Source organism: Aureobasidium melanogenum (assembly GCF_000721775.1).
Source record: "Aureobasidium melanogenum CBS 110374 unplaced genomic scaffold scaffold_12, whole genome shotgun sequence".
Lineage (NCBI taxonomy): Eukaryota > Fungi > Ascomycota > Dothideomycetes > Dothideales > Saccotheciaceae > Aureobasidium > Aureobasidium melanogenum.
In genome coordinates this window covers 610564-626424 of record NW_024470064.1, presented here as the reverse complement: position 1 = coordinate 626424, position 15861 = coordinate 610564, and the positions used below count along the sequence as shown (strand labels likewise).

At 48.9% G+C, this 15861-nt stretch overlaps 4 protein-coding genes across 4 annotated transcripts; 3 read left to right on the top strand and 1 right to left on the bottom strand.

The window, feature by feature from the left end:
- Positions 1-1984: 1984 nt before the first annotated feature.
- Positions 1985-3476, top strand: M437DRAFT_66720 (CNDP dipeptidase; the record flags this gene model as incomplete). The annotated part of the gene is made up of 2 exons (XM_041024808.1): positions 1985-2116; positions 2172-3476. The coding sequence occupies 2 exons, from the start codon at positions 1985-1987 to the stop codon at positions 3474-3476; spliced, it is 1437 nt and encodes a 478-aa protein (XP_040879323.1).
- Positions 3477-5140: 1664 nt separating this feature from the next.
- Positions 5141-6466, top strand: M437DRAFT_85196 (ketol-acid reductoisomerase; the record flags this gene model as incomplete). Its single annotated transcript, XM_041028258.1, has 3 exons — positions 5141-5351; positions 5408-5718; positions 5774-6466. The coding sequence occupies 3 exons, from the start codon at positions 5141-5143 to the stop codon at positions 6464-6466; spliced, it is 1215 nt and encodes a 404-aa protein (XP_040879322.1).
- A 2094-nt stretch (positions 6467-8560) lies between these two features.
- On the bottom strand, positions 8561-10348 carry M437DRAFT_85195 (uncharacterized protein; the record flags this gene model as incomplete). The annotated part of the gene is made up of 3 exons (XM_041028257.1): positions 8561-9828; positions 9885-10011; positions 10100-10348. The coding sequence occupies 3 exons, from the start codon at positions 10346-10348 to the stop codon at positions 8561-8563; spliced, it is 1644 nt and encodes a 547-aa protein (XP_040879321.1).
- A 764-nt stretch (positions 10349-11112) lies between these two features.
- On the top strand, positions 11113-15720 carry M437DRAFT_75923 (beta and beta-prime subunits of DNA dependent RNA-polymerase; the record flags this gene model as incomplete). The annotated part of the gene is made up of 4 exons (XM_041026513.1): positions 11113-11210; positions 11267-14596; positions 14654-14687; positions 14737-15720. The coding sequence occupies 4 exons, from the start codon at positions 11113-11115 to the stop codon at positions 15718-15720; spliced, it is 4446 nt and encodes a 1481-aa protein (XP_040879320.1).
- Between the last annotated feature and the right edge of the window lie 141 nt (positions 15721-15861).

Below are 15861 nucleotides of genomic sequence, written 5' to 3'. Positions count from 1 at the left end.
TTACTACTATACTACTACTACTACTACTACTATTATAATATTTCTTATATTAGTCTTAGTTTTTAATATTACTCTTAGTTAGTATATTCTAACTATTTTATAAGGTTATACCTATATATACTTACTTAGTTACTATACTAATATCTATAGTTTAGTAGCTTAGTAGTAGTATACTTATACTTTATTACTATAGTACTAGGTACTACTTCTTATAAGGATTATAACTTATAAGTTAGTACTTAGTAAATATATTATAAGAGGTTAGGGGTTTAATTCCCTTTTAAACTATCTTTTTACTTTTTTTTTATTTTACTTAATATTATTACTTAAATAGTAATAAAAGTTATTATATTCTTTATTATAGTACCTATAGTAGTATAGTAGCAAAACTTCTACTTTCTTAGACTATTATATATTAATTATAGTTTATTTACTTTACTTTACTTCTTAGCTTTTAAAACTTATCTTTTACTATATATACTCCTTTTTTATAATAACTACTACTACTATAGTAGTAGTAATAATAATATTAGTACTAATATTAGTATTAATAATAGCTTACTCTTATAAGTCCCTTAAAGCCTCTACTAGTAGAGATACTTGCGCTAGCGCTAAAGCTAGTTAAATTCTTATTTCTTACTACTCTCGTAGTATTACTAAGCCTTTAGCTACTTAGTTAGCCTCTCCTATAGAGGGCGTTAGGCGCTCTTAACGTAGTAAGAATAAGGCCTCTTAATAGGCCTTACTAGTTACCTCTAATAAGGTAGCTATATTACCTATATAGTTAGTTTATACTAATACTAATAGTAACTTTAAGGAAGTACCTCTTATTAAGAAGCTATTAAAGACTATCTGCCGTAAGGATAATAATAATAATAATAAAGAACTATACTATTATACTTACTATACCTACTATACTAACCTTCTAACTATAAATAGTATTCCTACTATCCTTAAGACTAAGGGTAAGGATAAGGCTACTACTACTTTTTTACCTACTTCTAGCCTTTTCTCTCTAGCTCTTAAAGGTCTTTATAGACCTACTATTAAGTAATAATAGTAGTCTATTACTACTACTTACTAGGTAGAGTTAGTCGCCTAAGCTATTAGTAACAATAAGACTACTACTACTACTATTCTTACTACTCTATATAAGTACTATAATACTAATACTATTATACTTACTAATGCTAGTAAGGATGCTCCTACTAGTTACTACTAGTAGTACTAGGATAAAAAGAAGGATATGCTAAGAAGGGACTACTATATATTTGCTAAGGAGGTAGAAGGTTAGAGTAGAGCTTATACCTTCTATAGATTAAAGGGTAGATCTTACTATAATACTAATCCCTTTAAAGAGGAAGAAGAGGTAAGTCTTTTACTATAGATACTACTACTTATACTACTAACTAGAATTATAGACTCCTACTACTACTACCGCCACTCTTAAAGAGGAGGTTAAAGACCTTAAGACTAAAGTTACTTACCTCTACTAGAGACTAGCTAATAAGGCTACCCTTAGAGAAGACCTCCTATAGCGCGTTATTACGCTTAAGACTAGTGCTACTACTACTACCTTGTAGTAGATAATGCCATTAATTGTATAGTAAAATTCGACCTTATTGTTACTAATACTTATACTAATATTACTAGTAATTTGCCAAAGATCAGAATACGACGTGCCAAAGCTCAGAATTCGTGGATAAATGCGCTGTGGACGCACTGACCGACCGTCCAAAGCTCTGTGCTCTTTCCGTTTCGTATCGCGCCTCTTTGCGCCCTGCCACAGTTTCCATTACGGTATCACCAGAGAATTTCCTTTCTCTGTCTTTGCATGTCCTCGCCTTTTCGCTCTGTACAACAGCTGTTCTCTCGTAGGCAGTTTATTCTTCCCAAGTGCTCTACCCTAGCTTTCCGACCTCAGATCCGCCGCCAAACAACAGCTGCTTGGCCTTATATTTATAGACAACATCCTTCGTCCAACATGGCTCCCCAACTCGATGCATACTTCTCCAAGGTCGACGAGCTCCAAGACCACTTCATCGAGAGACTGAGAAAGGCTGTCGCCATTCCCTCTGTCTCTTCCGAGGATGACAGAAGACCTGAAGTCGTCCGCGTATGTCCACGTGCTATACCCCTCACCGCTGCCGCAGATGCTGACCACTCTGTAGATGGGCAAGTTCCTCGAGTCGGAGTTGAAAGCCCTTGGTGCCCACGTTGAAGCCCGTCCCCTTGGTCCCCAGCCTCACAAGGAGTACCTCGAGCTCCCTCCTGTTATCATCGCCCGCTACGGTGAGGACCCCAAGAAGAAGACCATCCTCGTCTACGGTCATTACGATGTCCAGCCTGCCGCCAAGGAGGACGGCTGGGCCACCGAGCCTTTCGAGCTTACCATCGACGACAAGGGCCGCATGTTTGGACGTGGTTCAACCGACGACAAGGGTCCCGTTCTCGGCTGGCTCAACGCCATCGAGGCTCACCAGAAGGCCAATATCGACTTCCCTGTCAACCTTCTGATGTGCTTCGAGGGTATGGAAGAGTATGGAAGTGAGGGTCTTGATGACTTCATCAACGCCGAGGCAAAGAAGTTCTTCAAGGATACCGATGCTGTCTGCATCAGCGACAACTACTGGCTCGGCACTGAAAAGCCTTGCCTTACCTACGGTCTGAGGGGTTGCAGTTATTACAGCATCGAGATCAGCGGTCCTGGCCAGGATCTTCACAGTGGTGTCTTCGGTGGTACTGCTCAGGAGCCCATGACCGACCTCGTCCGTGTTATGGGAAGCTTGGTTGACACCAACGGCAAGATCCAGATTGACGGAATCAAGGACTTGGTTGCCCCTCTCACTGAGGAAGAGAAGAGTCTGTACAAGGACATTGCCTTCACCATGGACAACCTGCACGAGTCGCTCGGCAGCAAGACCACCATCTTCGAGGACAAGGAAAGCACCTTGATGGCCCGCTGGAGATTCCCCTCTCTGTCGCTCCACGGTATCGAGGGTGCCTTCTCCGCTCCTGGCGCAAAGACCGTCATCCCCGCAAAGGTCATCGGAAAGTTCAGTATCCGCACTGTCCCCAACATGGAGATTCCTGAGGTCAACAAACTTGTTGAGGCTCACGTCAACAAGGTCTTCAAGTCGCTCAACTCCAAGAACACCTGCAAGGTTATCGAACAGCACTCTGGCAAGTGGTGGGTCGCCTCGCCCAAGCACTGGAACTTCACCGCTGCCGCTAAGGCTGTTGAGTCCGTCTTCAAGGTCAAGCCTGACCTTACCCGTGAAGGTGGCAGCATTCCCGTCACTCTTACCTTCGAACAAGCAACCGGCAAGAACGTCCTCCTCCTGCCCATGGGCTCCAGCACCGACGCCGCTCACAGTATCAACGAGAAGCTTGATAAGCGCAACTACATCGAGGGAATCAAGCTTTTGGGATCGTACTTGAGTTTTGTGGCCGAAGAGCCAATGACCGAGTCGTAGAAAGGCACCAGAAGAGTACGAGTTTGAGATGTTAAAGATACCAAAGCATGAATTTCATTTTTACCTACAACAAAATATCGTTACGCCTACCTTCTCGCGTTGAATCGTAACCTATCCTCACAGCAAGAGTTGAGATTGGCTTTGAAACACAAAGAATCCGTAAGAGACGAAGTACTGCCTCTTGAGCATCTCGCGACTCTCCCCTCCGAGAGGGCAGCCTCTCAGTCTCGAGTGCAACTGTGCATTTCGACAAGCTACTCTCGAGGCTCGAGCTGGGCTGAGATGACCAAGTGTTTGCATGCTGCGTGTGTGCCCTTTGCATCTGCTCTTGCTGACTGAAACGGGACTCTTGGCTTCCTCCGAGCTCGTATCGTCACAGTCCTCTCGAAATCAAAAAAGGCCATCATTTCCTTGCTCACGGACTGAGATATACGCCAATTTCTCCGGCATCGTGGGCCTGACAGAGGGATTGAATCTTGGTTCGTTGCGTAGAGGTTCCTTTGAGCCCGCGCGTGCTGGGCCTGGCAACCTCTTTGCGGTTGCCCTTGATCTTGTGGTGTTGTATTGGACGAGGCGGATGAGTCAGGTTTTGTTTGTCCTCGCCGTCTGATTTCTGGATTTTGGATTGCGTCTTCGACTCTTCGGTGATTTTGCTGATATGACGCAACCAAACACGAATCGTGGCTTGATGGCCGACAGCTATTCGAAGTAGATGACCAACATTAATGACGAGCTGCCAATTGTTGAAAATGTTCGCGCATGATGGATGCCCTTTTTCTGGTGCTAGACATTGATGTTAAAGTAAGAAGCATTCGGACTCTACCTGTACTGGATGTTAAGATTTCTGCGATCATAATGCATAAACACTTTCAGCGCTAGAGCATTGTCTAGTGACAGTCCGTGGTAGAGCCGTTGTCAGTGGACGATCTCACCATACTGAACATTGTCTATTTTGACAAGCAAAAGTCGGCAGTTGGTAAAGATGAGATGGAGCAAGGGGTGAAGGAGCAGCGTCAACAGTTCTCGAGTTCGGAGTCACAAGGTTGGCACAGTCATCTTGTTTGCGACAACGGAGTATTTAATGGTATGGGGCTCTGTGCAGTACAAAAAGAAGGCGCTGCGGACGATGTCGGCCTGGAATGGGCGATGACGCTCGGCGACTCAATGGTCCCTGCGCAGCGCGCACATCGGGGGTCTCGGGGGTGTCCTACCAAATCATCGTCAGCCTGTGGAGACAGCTTGACGTCTGGCAGCATGTTATCCGGTGCTGTTTGTCAGAAATATGAGCATTTGGTTGCTGGGTGGGCAGGGAGCCGTTTCCGCGATATTCCTCGCTTAGCTTTGTGGGATTTTTGCAAAGCTCGAGGTTGCTGGTTGATGAGACTCGAGTCGCAGTTTCACAAGCAACACCAGGGCCTCGAGGGTCAGCAAGACGGTTAGAGGAGGCTCGTTGTCTTTTCATTGGTAATGGATATTGCACAATTTGCTGGAGAAGAGTGGCCTGGGACGAAGGAGTCTGGGGCAGAGCCGATGTCGCAGTTCTGGTAGTGATGGTCGTTGTCTGTGCGTGCTGAAGCGGCCGAACGAGACGTAGTCACAGCTGCCTTCAAAAAATCAAAGACTCCCTCACTCTTTCTGTTCTATTCATCCACACATCCATCACAATGTCTTCTCGCACTGCCAGCAGAACTCTCCGCGCCGCATTGAAGCAGGCCTCGCGCCCCGCTGTCCAGCAGCAGCGCACTTACCTCAGCGCTGCTCTTAACGCTGCCCGCACCACTGGTGTCAAGCAGCTCCCCAGAGCTTCCGTTGCTGCTCAGCAGGTTCGCGGTGTCAAGACCGTCGACTTTGCTGGTGACAAGGAGCAGGTCTTTGGTAAGATTGACTCCCAATTGATTGGAAAAGTGAGCTGTATCTGACTCTGTTTCCAGAGCGCTCCGACTGGCCTCGCGAGAAGCTCCTTGAGTACTTCAAGAACGACACTCTTGCCCTCATCGGTTACGGCTCGCAAGGTCACGGCCAGGGTCTCAACCTCCGTGACAACGGCCTCAACGTCATTGTTGGTGTCCGCAAGGGCGGTGCCTCATGGAAGGAGGCCCAGCAGGATGGCTGGGTTGAGGGCAAGAACCTCTTCGACATTGACGAGGCCATCAGCAAGGGTACCATCATCATGAACCTCCTTTCCGATGCCGCCCAGTCCTCCACCTGGCCTCACATCAAGCCCCAGCTCGTCAAGGGCAAGGTACGCAATTCTGCTCTGACTGCTTTTTTCCGCATATCGCTAACCCGCTTACCAGACCCTCTACTTCTCCCACGGTTTCTCCCCCGTCTTCAAGGACCAGACCAAGGTTGAGGTTCCCTCTGACATCGATGTCATCCTCTGTGCCCCCAAGGGTTCCGGCCGTACCGTCCGCACTCTCTTCAAGGAGGGCCGTGGTATTAACGCCTCCATCGCCGTCTACCAGGACGTCACCGGCAAGGCCGAGGAGAAGGCTGTTGCTCTCGGTGTTGCCGTCGGTGCCGGTTACATGTACAAGACCACCTTCGAGAAGGAGGTCTACTCCGACCTTTACGGTGAGCGTGGTTGCTTGATGGGCGGTATCCACGGTATGTTCCTCGCTCAATACGAGGTTCTCCGTGAGCGCGGCCACTCTCCCTCTGAGGCCTTCAACGAGACCGTCGAGGAGGCCACCCAGTCCCTCTACCCCCTGATCGGTGCCCACGGTATGGACTACATGTACGCCGCCTGCTCCACCACCGCCCGCCGCGGTGCCATCGACTGGAGCGCCCGCTTCAAGGACGCCCTCAAGCCCGTCTTCGACGACCTCTACACCTCCGTCCAGACCGGTGAGGAGACCCGCCGCACCCTCGAGTACGCCTCGCAATCCGACTACCGCGAGAAGTTCGAGGCCGAGATGGAGGAGATCCGCAACCTCGAGATCTGGCGCGCCGGCAAGGCCGTCCGCAGCCTCCGTCCCGAGAACAACTAAACAAACCTCCTACAAAAAGTTGTTCTTCTGTTTTATACGATATGACCTCCGAGGGTGTTGGGCTTGATTTCCTTTTTGACTACCCTTTTCTTTTTTCTTCACGATGTATTCTGAGCTTGTGTTACATACCAAAATGGCAATGACAGGACAAAAGGTTCTTTTTTTCTTATGACAACCTTCTTTTCACATTTCTATCTTGAGTGTTATTGTTCAAAAGCTTTCTTGAGTCGCAACCACTTTTTTTGACGTCGGATTTTGCTTGTGATTTTGATATTCATGGCCGGCATGACATGTTTTGTGAATGACTCGTCTATGTACTACGCCGTATGGGGTAACTGCGGCTTGTTCTCACTTGCTATGGATGAGCCTAACACCATTGACATTCACTCTCGCGCCCTCTCAAATCATAGAAGTACAGCATACAGCAAAGAATTCTTCCCACCATCTTGTCCGTGCCTTACTCGGACTATGTGTTCAATCAACATGGAAAGTCTGATCACTGTGCTGGTGCTGCCGCTCCAGACCATGAAATATCAGACAGAGGTCATGTACATCATCAGGCTAGTACACCTGAGTTTCTCCCCTTGAGTCTCTTGGAACTATCGGCGGTTGGGATTTGTTGATGCGCTTCACGATACCATTCCACATGCCCAAGTCTGGACTGGAGATGGAATATAGTTCGGGGACCTGAGTGATCAGATTGTGGCTGCATGCTTGATCGCAATGCTCGCTAATTTCGGATGTATCGTTGTTCGGAGAGACACCTCGCATACAAATTCGGACTCACACCAGGTATTTGTTGATCGAGGAAGAACTCACAAAAGCTCAACTTATATATTTGTGGTGATATATCGTTGAGGTAGGTCTAATGGGATCTCATATCTTGGATCTTGCCTTTTCAAGTTGTCGTGAGGTTATCAGCGAGGACGATGCTAGTGATATCTACTGGTGCATATAACAGTAGGGTTCGCTTTGCTGTTAGTATGGCTCTTTCCTTGATGCAAACGCCGGACTGCGTTACAGAAGACTATTCAAGTCCACTGACAACGACGACGAAGACAACAACAACAGCACCAAGCACCAAGCACCAACACTTGTGAAGACAAGATGGACAGCCACATCGAGGAGTCTGCTCGTCATTACGGCGGATGTAGATCTGAATCAATGGAGAGGCCTAGTCAGTGATCTTCTTCACTCGAACAACATCTCCTGCTCTACGTTATGCTTTAGTTAATAAAAGTGTTGATTCACATTAGTATATATGCTCCTAGTTACAACTTTGCCTCTGGCTCTTCGAGCCTCTTTGACCATCTCCTACACTGGAACAACAGTCTCGACTTATTGACTTGCATCACCAAGCTTTCTGATACTCTAATCTGTCTGGGGATACACACAAGAGAATCCTTGGATGATGGTCTTATACACAGAGATACACGGACTCTAGCTCATTCAAACTTGACCGAGCGATCGAGGTATTTTTTGGTGTTGACGACGGCGATGGCGTGGTTTCGGACATTGGTTGGTCCTCGATGTAGACAGCGTGCATCTTGCGAAGGGGAGAGAGTTCCTTGAATAGATTGGCCGAAGATGTTCTCGTTGAGCTTGACTGGGGTTGTGAAAGGATAAATTTATAGTAGTTTGATTTTGTGAGCGGTGAGAAATGTATATCTAGTCACTGGTCAAAAGAGAGAGGAAGACGCATGTAGGCCGCCTTAGCCTTTGGAATCTCGAGCAAGTAAAGTGAAGACAAGATTTGTGGCTCCGTACACTTCCTTATAAATTGTCAGGTCAATTCAATTGTCTTTGGTACACTTGTGAAGGAATGTGTGAATGATAGTGTTGCATTGTTAACGTTATCGTTTACTCCACGGTGTATCCCCTTGAAACAGCAACTCCCACTGCCATAGAAACTCCTCGGACCAAAAACCAGAAATCAAAAGCAAAAAGAAATTAGACGCAAACGCAAACCTTCAAAGCATCAAGAGAGTAGACTTGTAGGTGACCTTGGCGACGTAGAGACTTTCTCTGTGAGCATCTCATGGCGGTCAATGCTGCAAGATTGAACTCATGTCCTTACCAATTAACCGCCTGTCATCATGCAATTGGCCAATTAGCCAGTAACTGCTCACACTGAGGGGTCATCAGTACGCCGACCACAGTAGCGACACCACCGATAGCGCCAGCAAATGCGCCCAAGGCGAACTTAGCGGTTGAGCGCTTGGCACGTTTGACAGGTCGAGATGTGTTCTGAGGTCGTGCCTTGAGGATATGCTGCTTGTTGAACTTCAGTTTGAGCAACTTGCGATCAGTGGAAGGAGCAGGGACGTCTTCATGGCCGTCGTCCTCGATGTCACGCTTGCGCTTGCTTCCAGTAGGAGAGTCCACCTTAGCAAACAGTTCAGTCGCTGTGGGTGTGGGAACAGATGTTGGAATAGGGCCATCTTCGAGTCCGTTGTCCTCGACAGCACGCTGGCGTTGAGTGCCAGTGGGAGAGTCTACCTTGGCGAACAGTTCGTCCACAATGTTATCGAGCTCTTTGTCGCTCTGTTGGGCCTTCAGAGATGCGTCCTGGCTCTCGGTGTCTTTCACTGTGTCTTGAGCAGCAGCTCCAGCAGCGTCTACGTTCTTCTTACCCTGAGAGACAGGTGCGAGCTCGGTGTCCTGGAGAATCGAGGGTGAAGGCACCTTGGGCATGATAGAGTTTGGTGTGAGCGTAACGGCGGACATGTTCCAGCGGTCGGAAGGTTCGAGGATCCAGGGGAGCGACATGATCTCGGCAGGTTCGTGAGCCTTCTCATTACCCTGAGTGTATGTGACCTTGGTCTGGAAAGTCTCGGTGTTGGTGACGTGGGCTGGTAAGATCTCAGGCTCTTCATGGAAGTCAGGTACATCGTCGAGTTCAGAGTCCTCCTGCTCTAGCTGCGTATCATCTGCATCCTCTGCGAGAGCAGAACCCGGAGAACGACTACCGTCTGAGTCAGCATGACTCTGCTCATCGTAGTCAAATTCATCAGGGTTTTCTGGGTAGTCGCTGGCCCCGCAATCGCTGTCGAACTCGGAGTCGGAGCCAGGGCCGTTGAAATAGTCTTGTGTATCATCATGCTCATCTTCGGAGTGGACGACGTCGTGAGAGCGGGCAGGAGAGTAGACAGGGTCGAGATCGATGTACTGCATGGCTGAGGGCTTTTCAGAGGTGGTGTTGATGGTGTCGTCCTTAGACGAGTCGGTTTCGTAGTCAGGGACACGGTATGATGCGGGAGGCATCGTCTTGCTGCTGTTTCCGCACAGATCGATGGGGTCGCTGCGAGTGGCACCAGTGCGGGTGACGTTAGTCACGGTGAGCATGACACCGTCGTGAGTGCCTGGAAGAGTAGTTAGCAGAGGGTATTCAAAGAAGTTGAAAGCGGCAGGGATTCACCTTCAGCACGAGAGACCTTGGTTCCAAAAGTGATGTTGTCCAAGGGGTGGATCTCGGTGCGAGCAATCTTTCTACCGTTGACATAGACACCATGCATCGAGTCAGTGTCTTCGAGGTAGACTGGACCCTAGAGTTGTTGTTAGCTGATTGCCAAGGGCGGAAAGAAGTAGATAGACTTGAGAGCTGGGATCAAGACCAAAACCAGATATACATACATAAGGACCATTTGGGGCAGAGAGGGTAGCGTGAGATCTTGACATGACTGCGCAGGTGAAGAGGGCGTTGTTGGTAGTGGGATCTCTGTTCTTGGTGAGACTGGCACGGCCGATGAGTACAGGTTCGTGTTCTGGGATGAGCAAAGTGCGAGAGGTGGGACCGGTGGATGGAGCGCCTTTGGGAGTGTAGACTTGGAGAGAGACAGTGACACGAGCGTGACCCTGCGTATGTGAAGAAGGCGCCATCATGTTGGATAGCGGCGGCGGGAAAGATGAGTAAAGAGGTAGAAGGGGCTAAGGTGAATTAGTATGATTGAGGTGAAGTGCGAGAGTTTTTGAGACAGGGTGGTTCGTGGAAGAAGGTTGGTTGATACACGCTCTACCAGAAAGGCAAGAAGCACCCGAGCGGGGACCAACTCCCATTGATAGGCCCAACCCACTGTCACATGCCACCACCAATTCGTTCCTGCCTGATTTCTGTTTTGACACTTTCACTGCTGTTTCCATTCTTGCATTGCAGCAGGCATTCGACAGAGTATTAGAAGCTTTCAGAAGCTGCTAGCTGGACCAGGTGCACTCTCGAGCTCTCGTAACTCTGTATGCTGATGACCACTCGGGTGCTATCTCAGGCAGAAGCCTTGCGCACTTCGACCCCTCTCTTTCAGGAGTTTCCCCTGCCCAACTTTGTAACGAAGCCTGGCAACCTCTCATCTACAGCACCAGGATCCAGCTTTGCACTTAGATGGTACGAAATAGATAGAATATACTTCTGAATGAGTTTATTTAACGCATGAGCCGACGACGAGACGATAAAGCAAAATCGGATCTAAGAACGGAGATAGACCCCGCCAAACAGTTGAAGCTCGGACTCTTGTGGCCGACGCGGGCAGCAAATCCTTAGCGCCTGGACTTGTGATTTTATCCAAGGAAGACGGCAAACTTCCGCGAACAAGTCATCGCCCGTCAGACTTGCGCCTGCCTGTGCTGTATGGAACTAGTCGACACCTGCCATCATGGAAGGTCAAGCCCAGCAGTTCGATGAGCTTCCTCCCAAGGAGCAGGTCATTGACCGCCCTCCTAAGCGCATCTCGGAACTCGAGTTTGGTGTCCTGTGAGTCAAGGTGCCATGCGCCTGCTCGAATATATTATCTCTGACTGTTTCTCTAGGTCCAACCAGGACATGGTAAAGCAGTCCGTCGTCGAAGTCTCCGATCGCAACGTTTACGACCTTGGTACTGGCCCTGGCGGCAAACGAACCCTCACCGCACACGGTCCCCTCGATGGCCGCCTCGGAACCTCTTCCAAGACTGGACAGTGTGAGCAGTGTAAAGAGGATCTCAAGAACTGCAATGGTCACTTTGGTCACGTCCGCCTCGCCCTTCCTGCCTATCACTGGGGCTACTTCAAGAAGATTATGGAAATTCTCAATACCATCTGCAAAGATTGTTCTCGAATCCTGCTTGACGAAAATACTCGCCGAAAGTACTTGCGCCAAATCCGTAGACCAGAGCTGGACTCTCTGCGCAAGGAGGCCATCTGCAAAAAAATCGTTGACGAGGCCAAAAAGACAAAGACATGCTTCTACTGCGGCTCAATCAACGGTACTGTCAAGAAGGTCGCAGGACACCCTATCAAGCTCATTCACGTCAAATGGCAGACATATCTCGCTTCCAATGCGAAATCGAAGGTCAAGCCTGCGTCTATGGTTGCCTTTGAGAAGTCGTTCGACGAGGCCAAGAAGGGTGTTCCGGATCTTGAAAAGCACGCAAAACGCGCAGTCGACGATATGAACCCACTCCGAGCCCTCAACTTGTTCCAGAGAATATCAACTACCGACGTCGAGTTGTTGGGCATGGATCCAAGCAGAGGCCGTCCGGAAGCTTTTATCTGGCAGTACCTTCCCGCTCCTCCAGTCGCCATTCGTCCATCGGTCGCTCAAGAAGCTGCAAGCACAGAAGACGATATCACAAACAAGCTCGGAGACATCATTCAAATCAACACTCTGCTCTCAGCTGGACTCAAGTCTGGTCAGCCGGTCATGAAAATTGTTGACATGTGGGAGTTCTTGCAGGTCCAGATCGCCATGTACATCGATGGTAACCTTCCTGGTCTTGGTCGTGATTCTGCCTATGGTAAAGCTCTCCGTGGTTTCTGTCAGCGTCTGAAGGGTAAGCAAGGTCGTTTCAGAGGTAACCTTTCAGGAAAGCGTGTCGACTTCTCTGGCCGTACCGTCATTTCCCCCGACCCCAACCTTAGTATCGAAGAGGTCGCTGTTCCCTCCAAAGTCGCTACGAACATGACCTACCCTGAGCGTGTCACCAGATACAACATCGAGAAGCTCCGCGCATGTGTCCTCCGAGGAAAGAAGAAGCACCCCGGTGCCAACTTTGTCATAAAGAAAGATGGCCAAAGAAAGGTTCTGGAAGTCGTGGAACGTATCGGCAAGCTGGATCTGATAGCAAAAGAGCTGGCGATTGGCGATGTTGTTGAGCGACACTTGGAAGATGGCGATATTGTGCTGTTCAACCGTCAGCCTTCACTCCACAAGCTCAGTATTCTTAGTCACAAGGTCAAGGTCAGACCCTGGAGGACCTTCCGTCTCAACGAGTGTGTCTGCAATCCTTACAACGCCGATTTTGATGGAGATGAAATGAATTTGCATGTTCCGCAAACCGAAGAAGCCCGTACCGAAGCCATCAACCTGATGGGTGTCAAGAACAACTTGGCCACACCAAAGAACGGTACTCCTATCATTGCCGCCATTCAGGATTTCATCACAGGAGCCTACCTTTCTTCCATCAAGGACAACTTCTTCGACCGCAAGACCTTCAGTCAGATTATTGGTTTCATGTTCCACGACGATGTGATCGAGGATCCCGAGACTGGAGAGAAACTGTCCATTGAGCTTCCCCCTCCCACTGTCTGGAAGCCGCAACGTCTGTGGACTGGCAAACAAATCTGGAACGTTTTGATGCGACCAAACAAGAAGCTCAACGTCCTCGTCAACTTGGAAGCCAAGTGCAAGCAATACAAGGCTCCTCCCAAGGGTGTGGCACCCGACATGAACGAAGACGATGCTTATCTAGTTATTCGCAATTCAGAAGTCATGTGCGGTTACATGGACAAGGCAACAGTTGGTGACGGAAAGAAAGACTCAGTCTTCTATGTCATGATGCGTGACTTTGGTCCCGACTATGCCGTCCACGCTATGAACCGTCTTGCCAGATTGTCCGCTCGTTGGCTCACCAATCAAGGCTTCTCGCTCGGTATCAGTGATGTATACCCTAGTGATGCACTCACGGCGAAGAAGATGGACTTGATCAGAACCGCAGAGGCCAAATGTTATGAGCTCATTGACCTCTACAACAAGGGAGAGCTGGAGCGCGATCCTGGTTGTGACGAAGAGATGACCATGGAGAACCAAATTTCTGGTATTCTCTCCAAAGTTCGTCAAGAAGCTGGTGATGCTTGTTTCGCTGAGCTCAGTCGCCGCAACTCTCCCCTTGTCATGGCCAAGTGCGGTTCCAAGGGTTCGAACATCAACGTCTCTCAAATGGTTGCTGCTGTGGGTCAACAAATTATTGGTGGTAAGCGTGTTCTGGAAGGGTTCCAAGACCGTACTCTGCCTCACTTCGCCAAGGGTAGCAGAGATGCACCTGCCAAAGGTTTCGTTGGAAACAGTTTCTTCTCAGGCCTGAACCCTACTGAGTTCATTTTCCACGCCATGTCTGGTCGTGAAGGTCTGGTCGATACCGCTGTCAAGACTGCCGAGACTGGTTATATGTCTCGCCGTTTGATGAAGTCACTCGAAGACTTGTCAGCTCAATACGACAACACTGTTCGTAACTCATCTTCTGGTATCGTTCAATTCCAGTACGGTGACGACAAGCTGGATCCCGTGGATATGGAGGGCAGTGCAAAGCCTGTACACTTCGACCGCAGTTTCACCCATGCTGTCACCACTACATGGAACCTCAACGATCGTGGTTTGAGACCATCTGAGATCATGCAAATCACAACCGACACTCTTGACCCCGAGAGAGCCAAGCTTGAGCGTATCTCTTTGACAGGCGAGAAGCTCGGCTACAACGACAAGAGCGATCACGGTGTTGATCAATTGGAGAGTGCTCGTGACTTCCTCGACACTGTGCAAAACTATATCCAGATCAAGTGTGATAAGCTGGCTGCTATTCGCACCAAGATTGGCATGGATTCTGGTATCAAAGACCTGGGCGACATTGATGCTGCCGTGGCAGACGATTGCGAGCAAAGAACAATCGCTGATGGTGTGCTCAAGATCTCAGCTGCTGCCCTCAAGGAGTTCCTCATGCTGTGTTTGACCAAGTATGAGCGTTCTAAGGTTCAACCAGGTCACGCCGTCGGAGCCACTGGTGCCCAGTCCATCGGTGAGCCTGGTACACAAATGACTCTCAAAACTTTCCATTTTGCTGGTGTCGCCGGTATGAGTATTACTCAGGGTGTACCCCGCATCAAGGAGTAAGTGGTTCTTTTCCAAATTGATGAAATCTGCTAATTTCGCATCGCACCGTCCAGAATTATCAATGCAAGTCGTGTCATATCAACTCCCGCAAGTGGCCTCCCTCCGTTCTTATCAAATTTTGCTAATTTAGTATCAGGTCATCTCCTGCACACTCGACTCCAAGTATGAAACCGTCGCTGGCCGCGTTGCGAAAGCAATGATTGAGAAAACCTACCTTCGCGACATCATCGCTTACATCGAAGATGTCTGGTCAGTCACCAGTTCTTACGTCAACATGCGCATCAACTGGGACACAGTCATGAAGCTTGGTCTGCGCCTTACCACCCAGGACATTACTTTCGCCATCGCCAAGAGCAAGGCTGTGAAAGCCCTTGGTGTACAAGTTGCACCAGTCGGCAAAACACACATCCGTGTCAATGTTCAATACGTCCCAGAACCTCGCGGCAAAGCAGCACTTAACAAGACCCGCAAGCCTCTCGAGATCTTTGATATTATTCAGGACTTGAAGCGTATCCTCCCCAATGTGGTCGTAAAGGGTTACCCTGACTGTGCCCGTGCCATTGTTAAGAAGGATGACAAACCTGACGCCACTGGCCGCGAACCTGTTTCCGTGTTGGTCGAAGGTTATGGCTTGAAGAACTGCATGACAACCGAAGGCGTGGACGGCTTAAGAACAAGATCCAACAACGTCATGGAGGCTAAAGACGTGCTTGGTATTGAAGCCGCTCGCAGCACCATCATTGCGGAAATCAGCTCGGTCATGGGAGGTATGGACATCGATCCTCGTCACATGCAGTTGCTCGCCGATGTCATGACCTACAAGGGTGACGTCCTCGGTATTACACGTTTCGGTCTTGCGAAGATGAGAGATTCGGTCTTGCAGCTTGCTTCGTTCGAGAAGACTCCTGATCATCTGTTCAACGCTGCAGTGGGTATGAAGAGAGATCGCATCGAAGGTGTCTCAGAGTGCATTATCATGGGACAAACGATGTCGCTCGGAACTGGTGCTTTCAAGGTGGTTCGCAAACTGGGCATCACCGAAGCTGAGCATGGAAGGAAGAAGTCAGCCTTTGAGTCTGCATTTGCTAGTCTACCAAAGACGATCGCTGCTGCTGCTTGAGAGGTTCGGGAAAAGAGGATAGTCACACGATGGGTGGGAAAGTCATGGTTATGAGCATTGCGAATGGCGTTATCAAGATGTTGTTTCTTCTTCATGAATAGTTTAGTATACCCGCACGACCATAAAAGCGATTGATCAAAG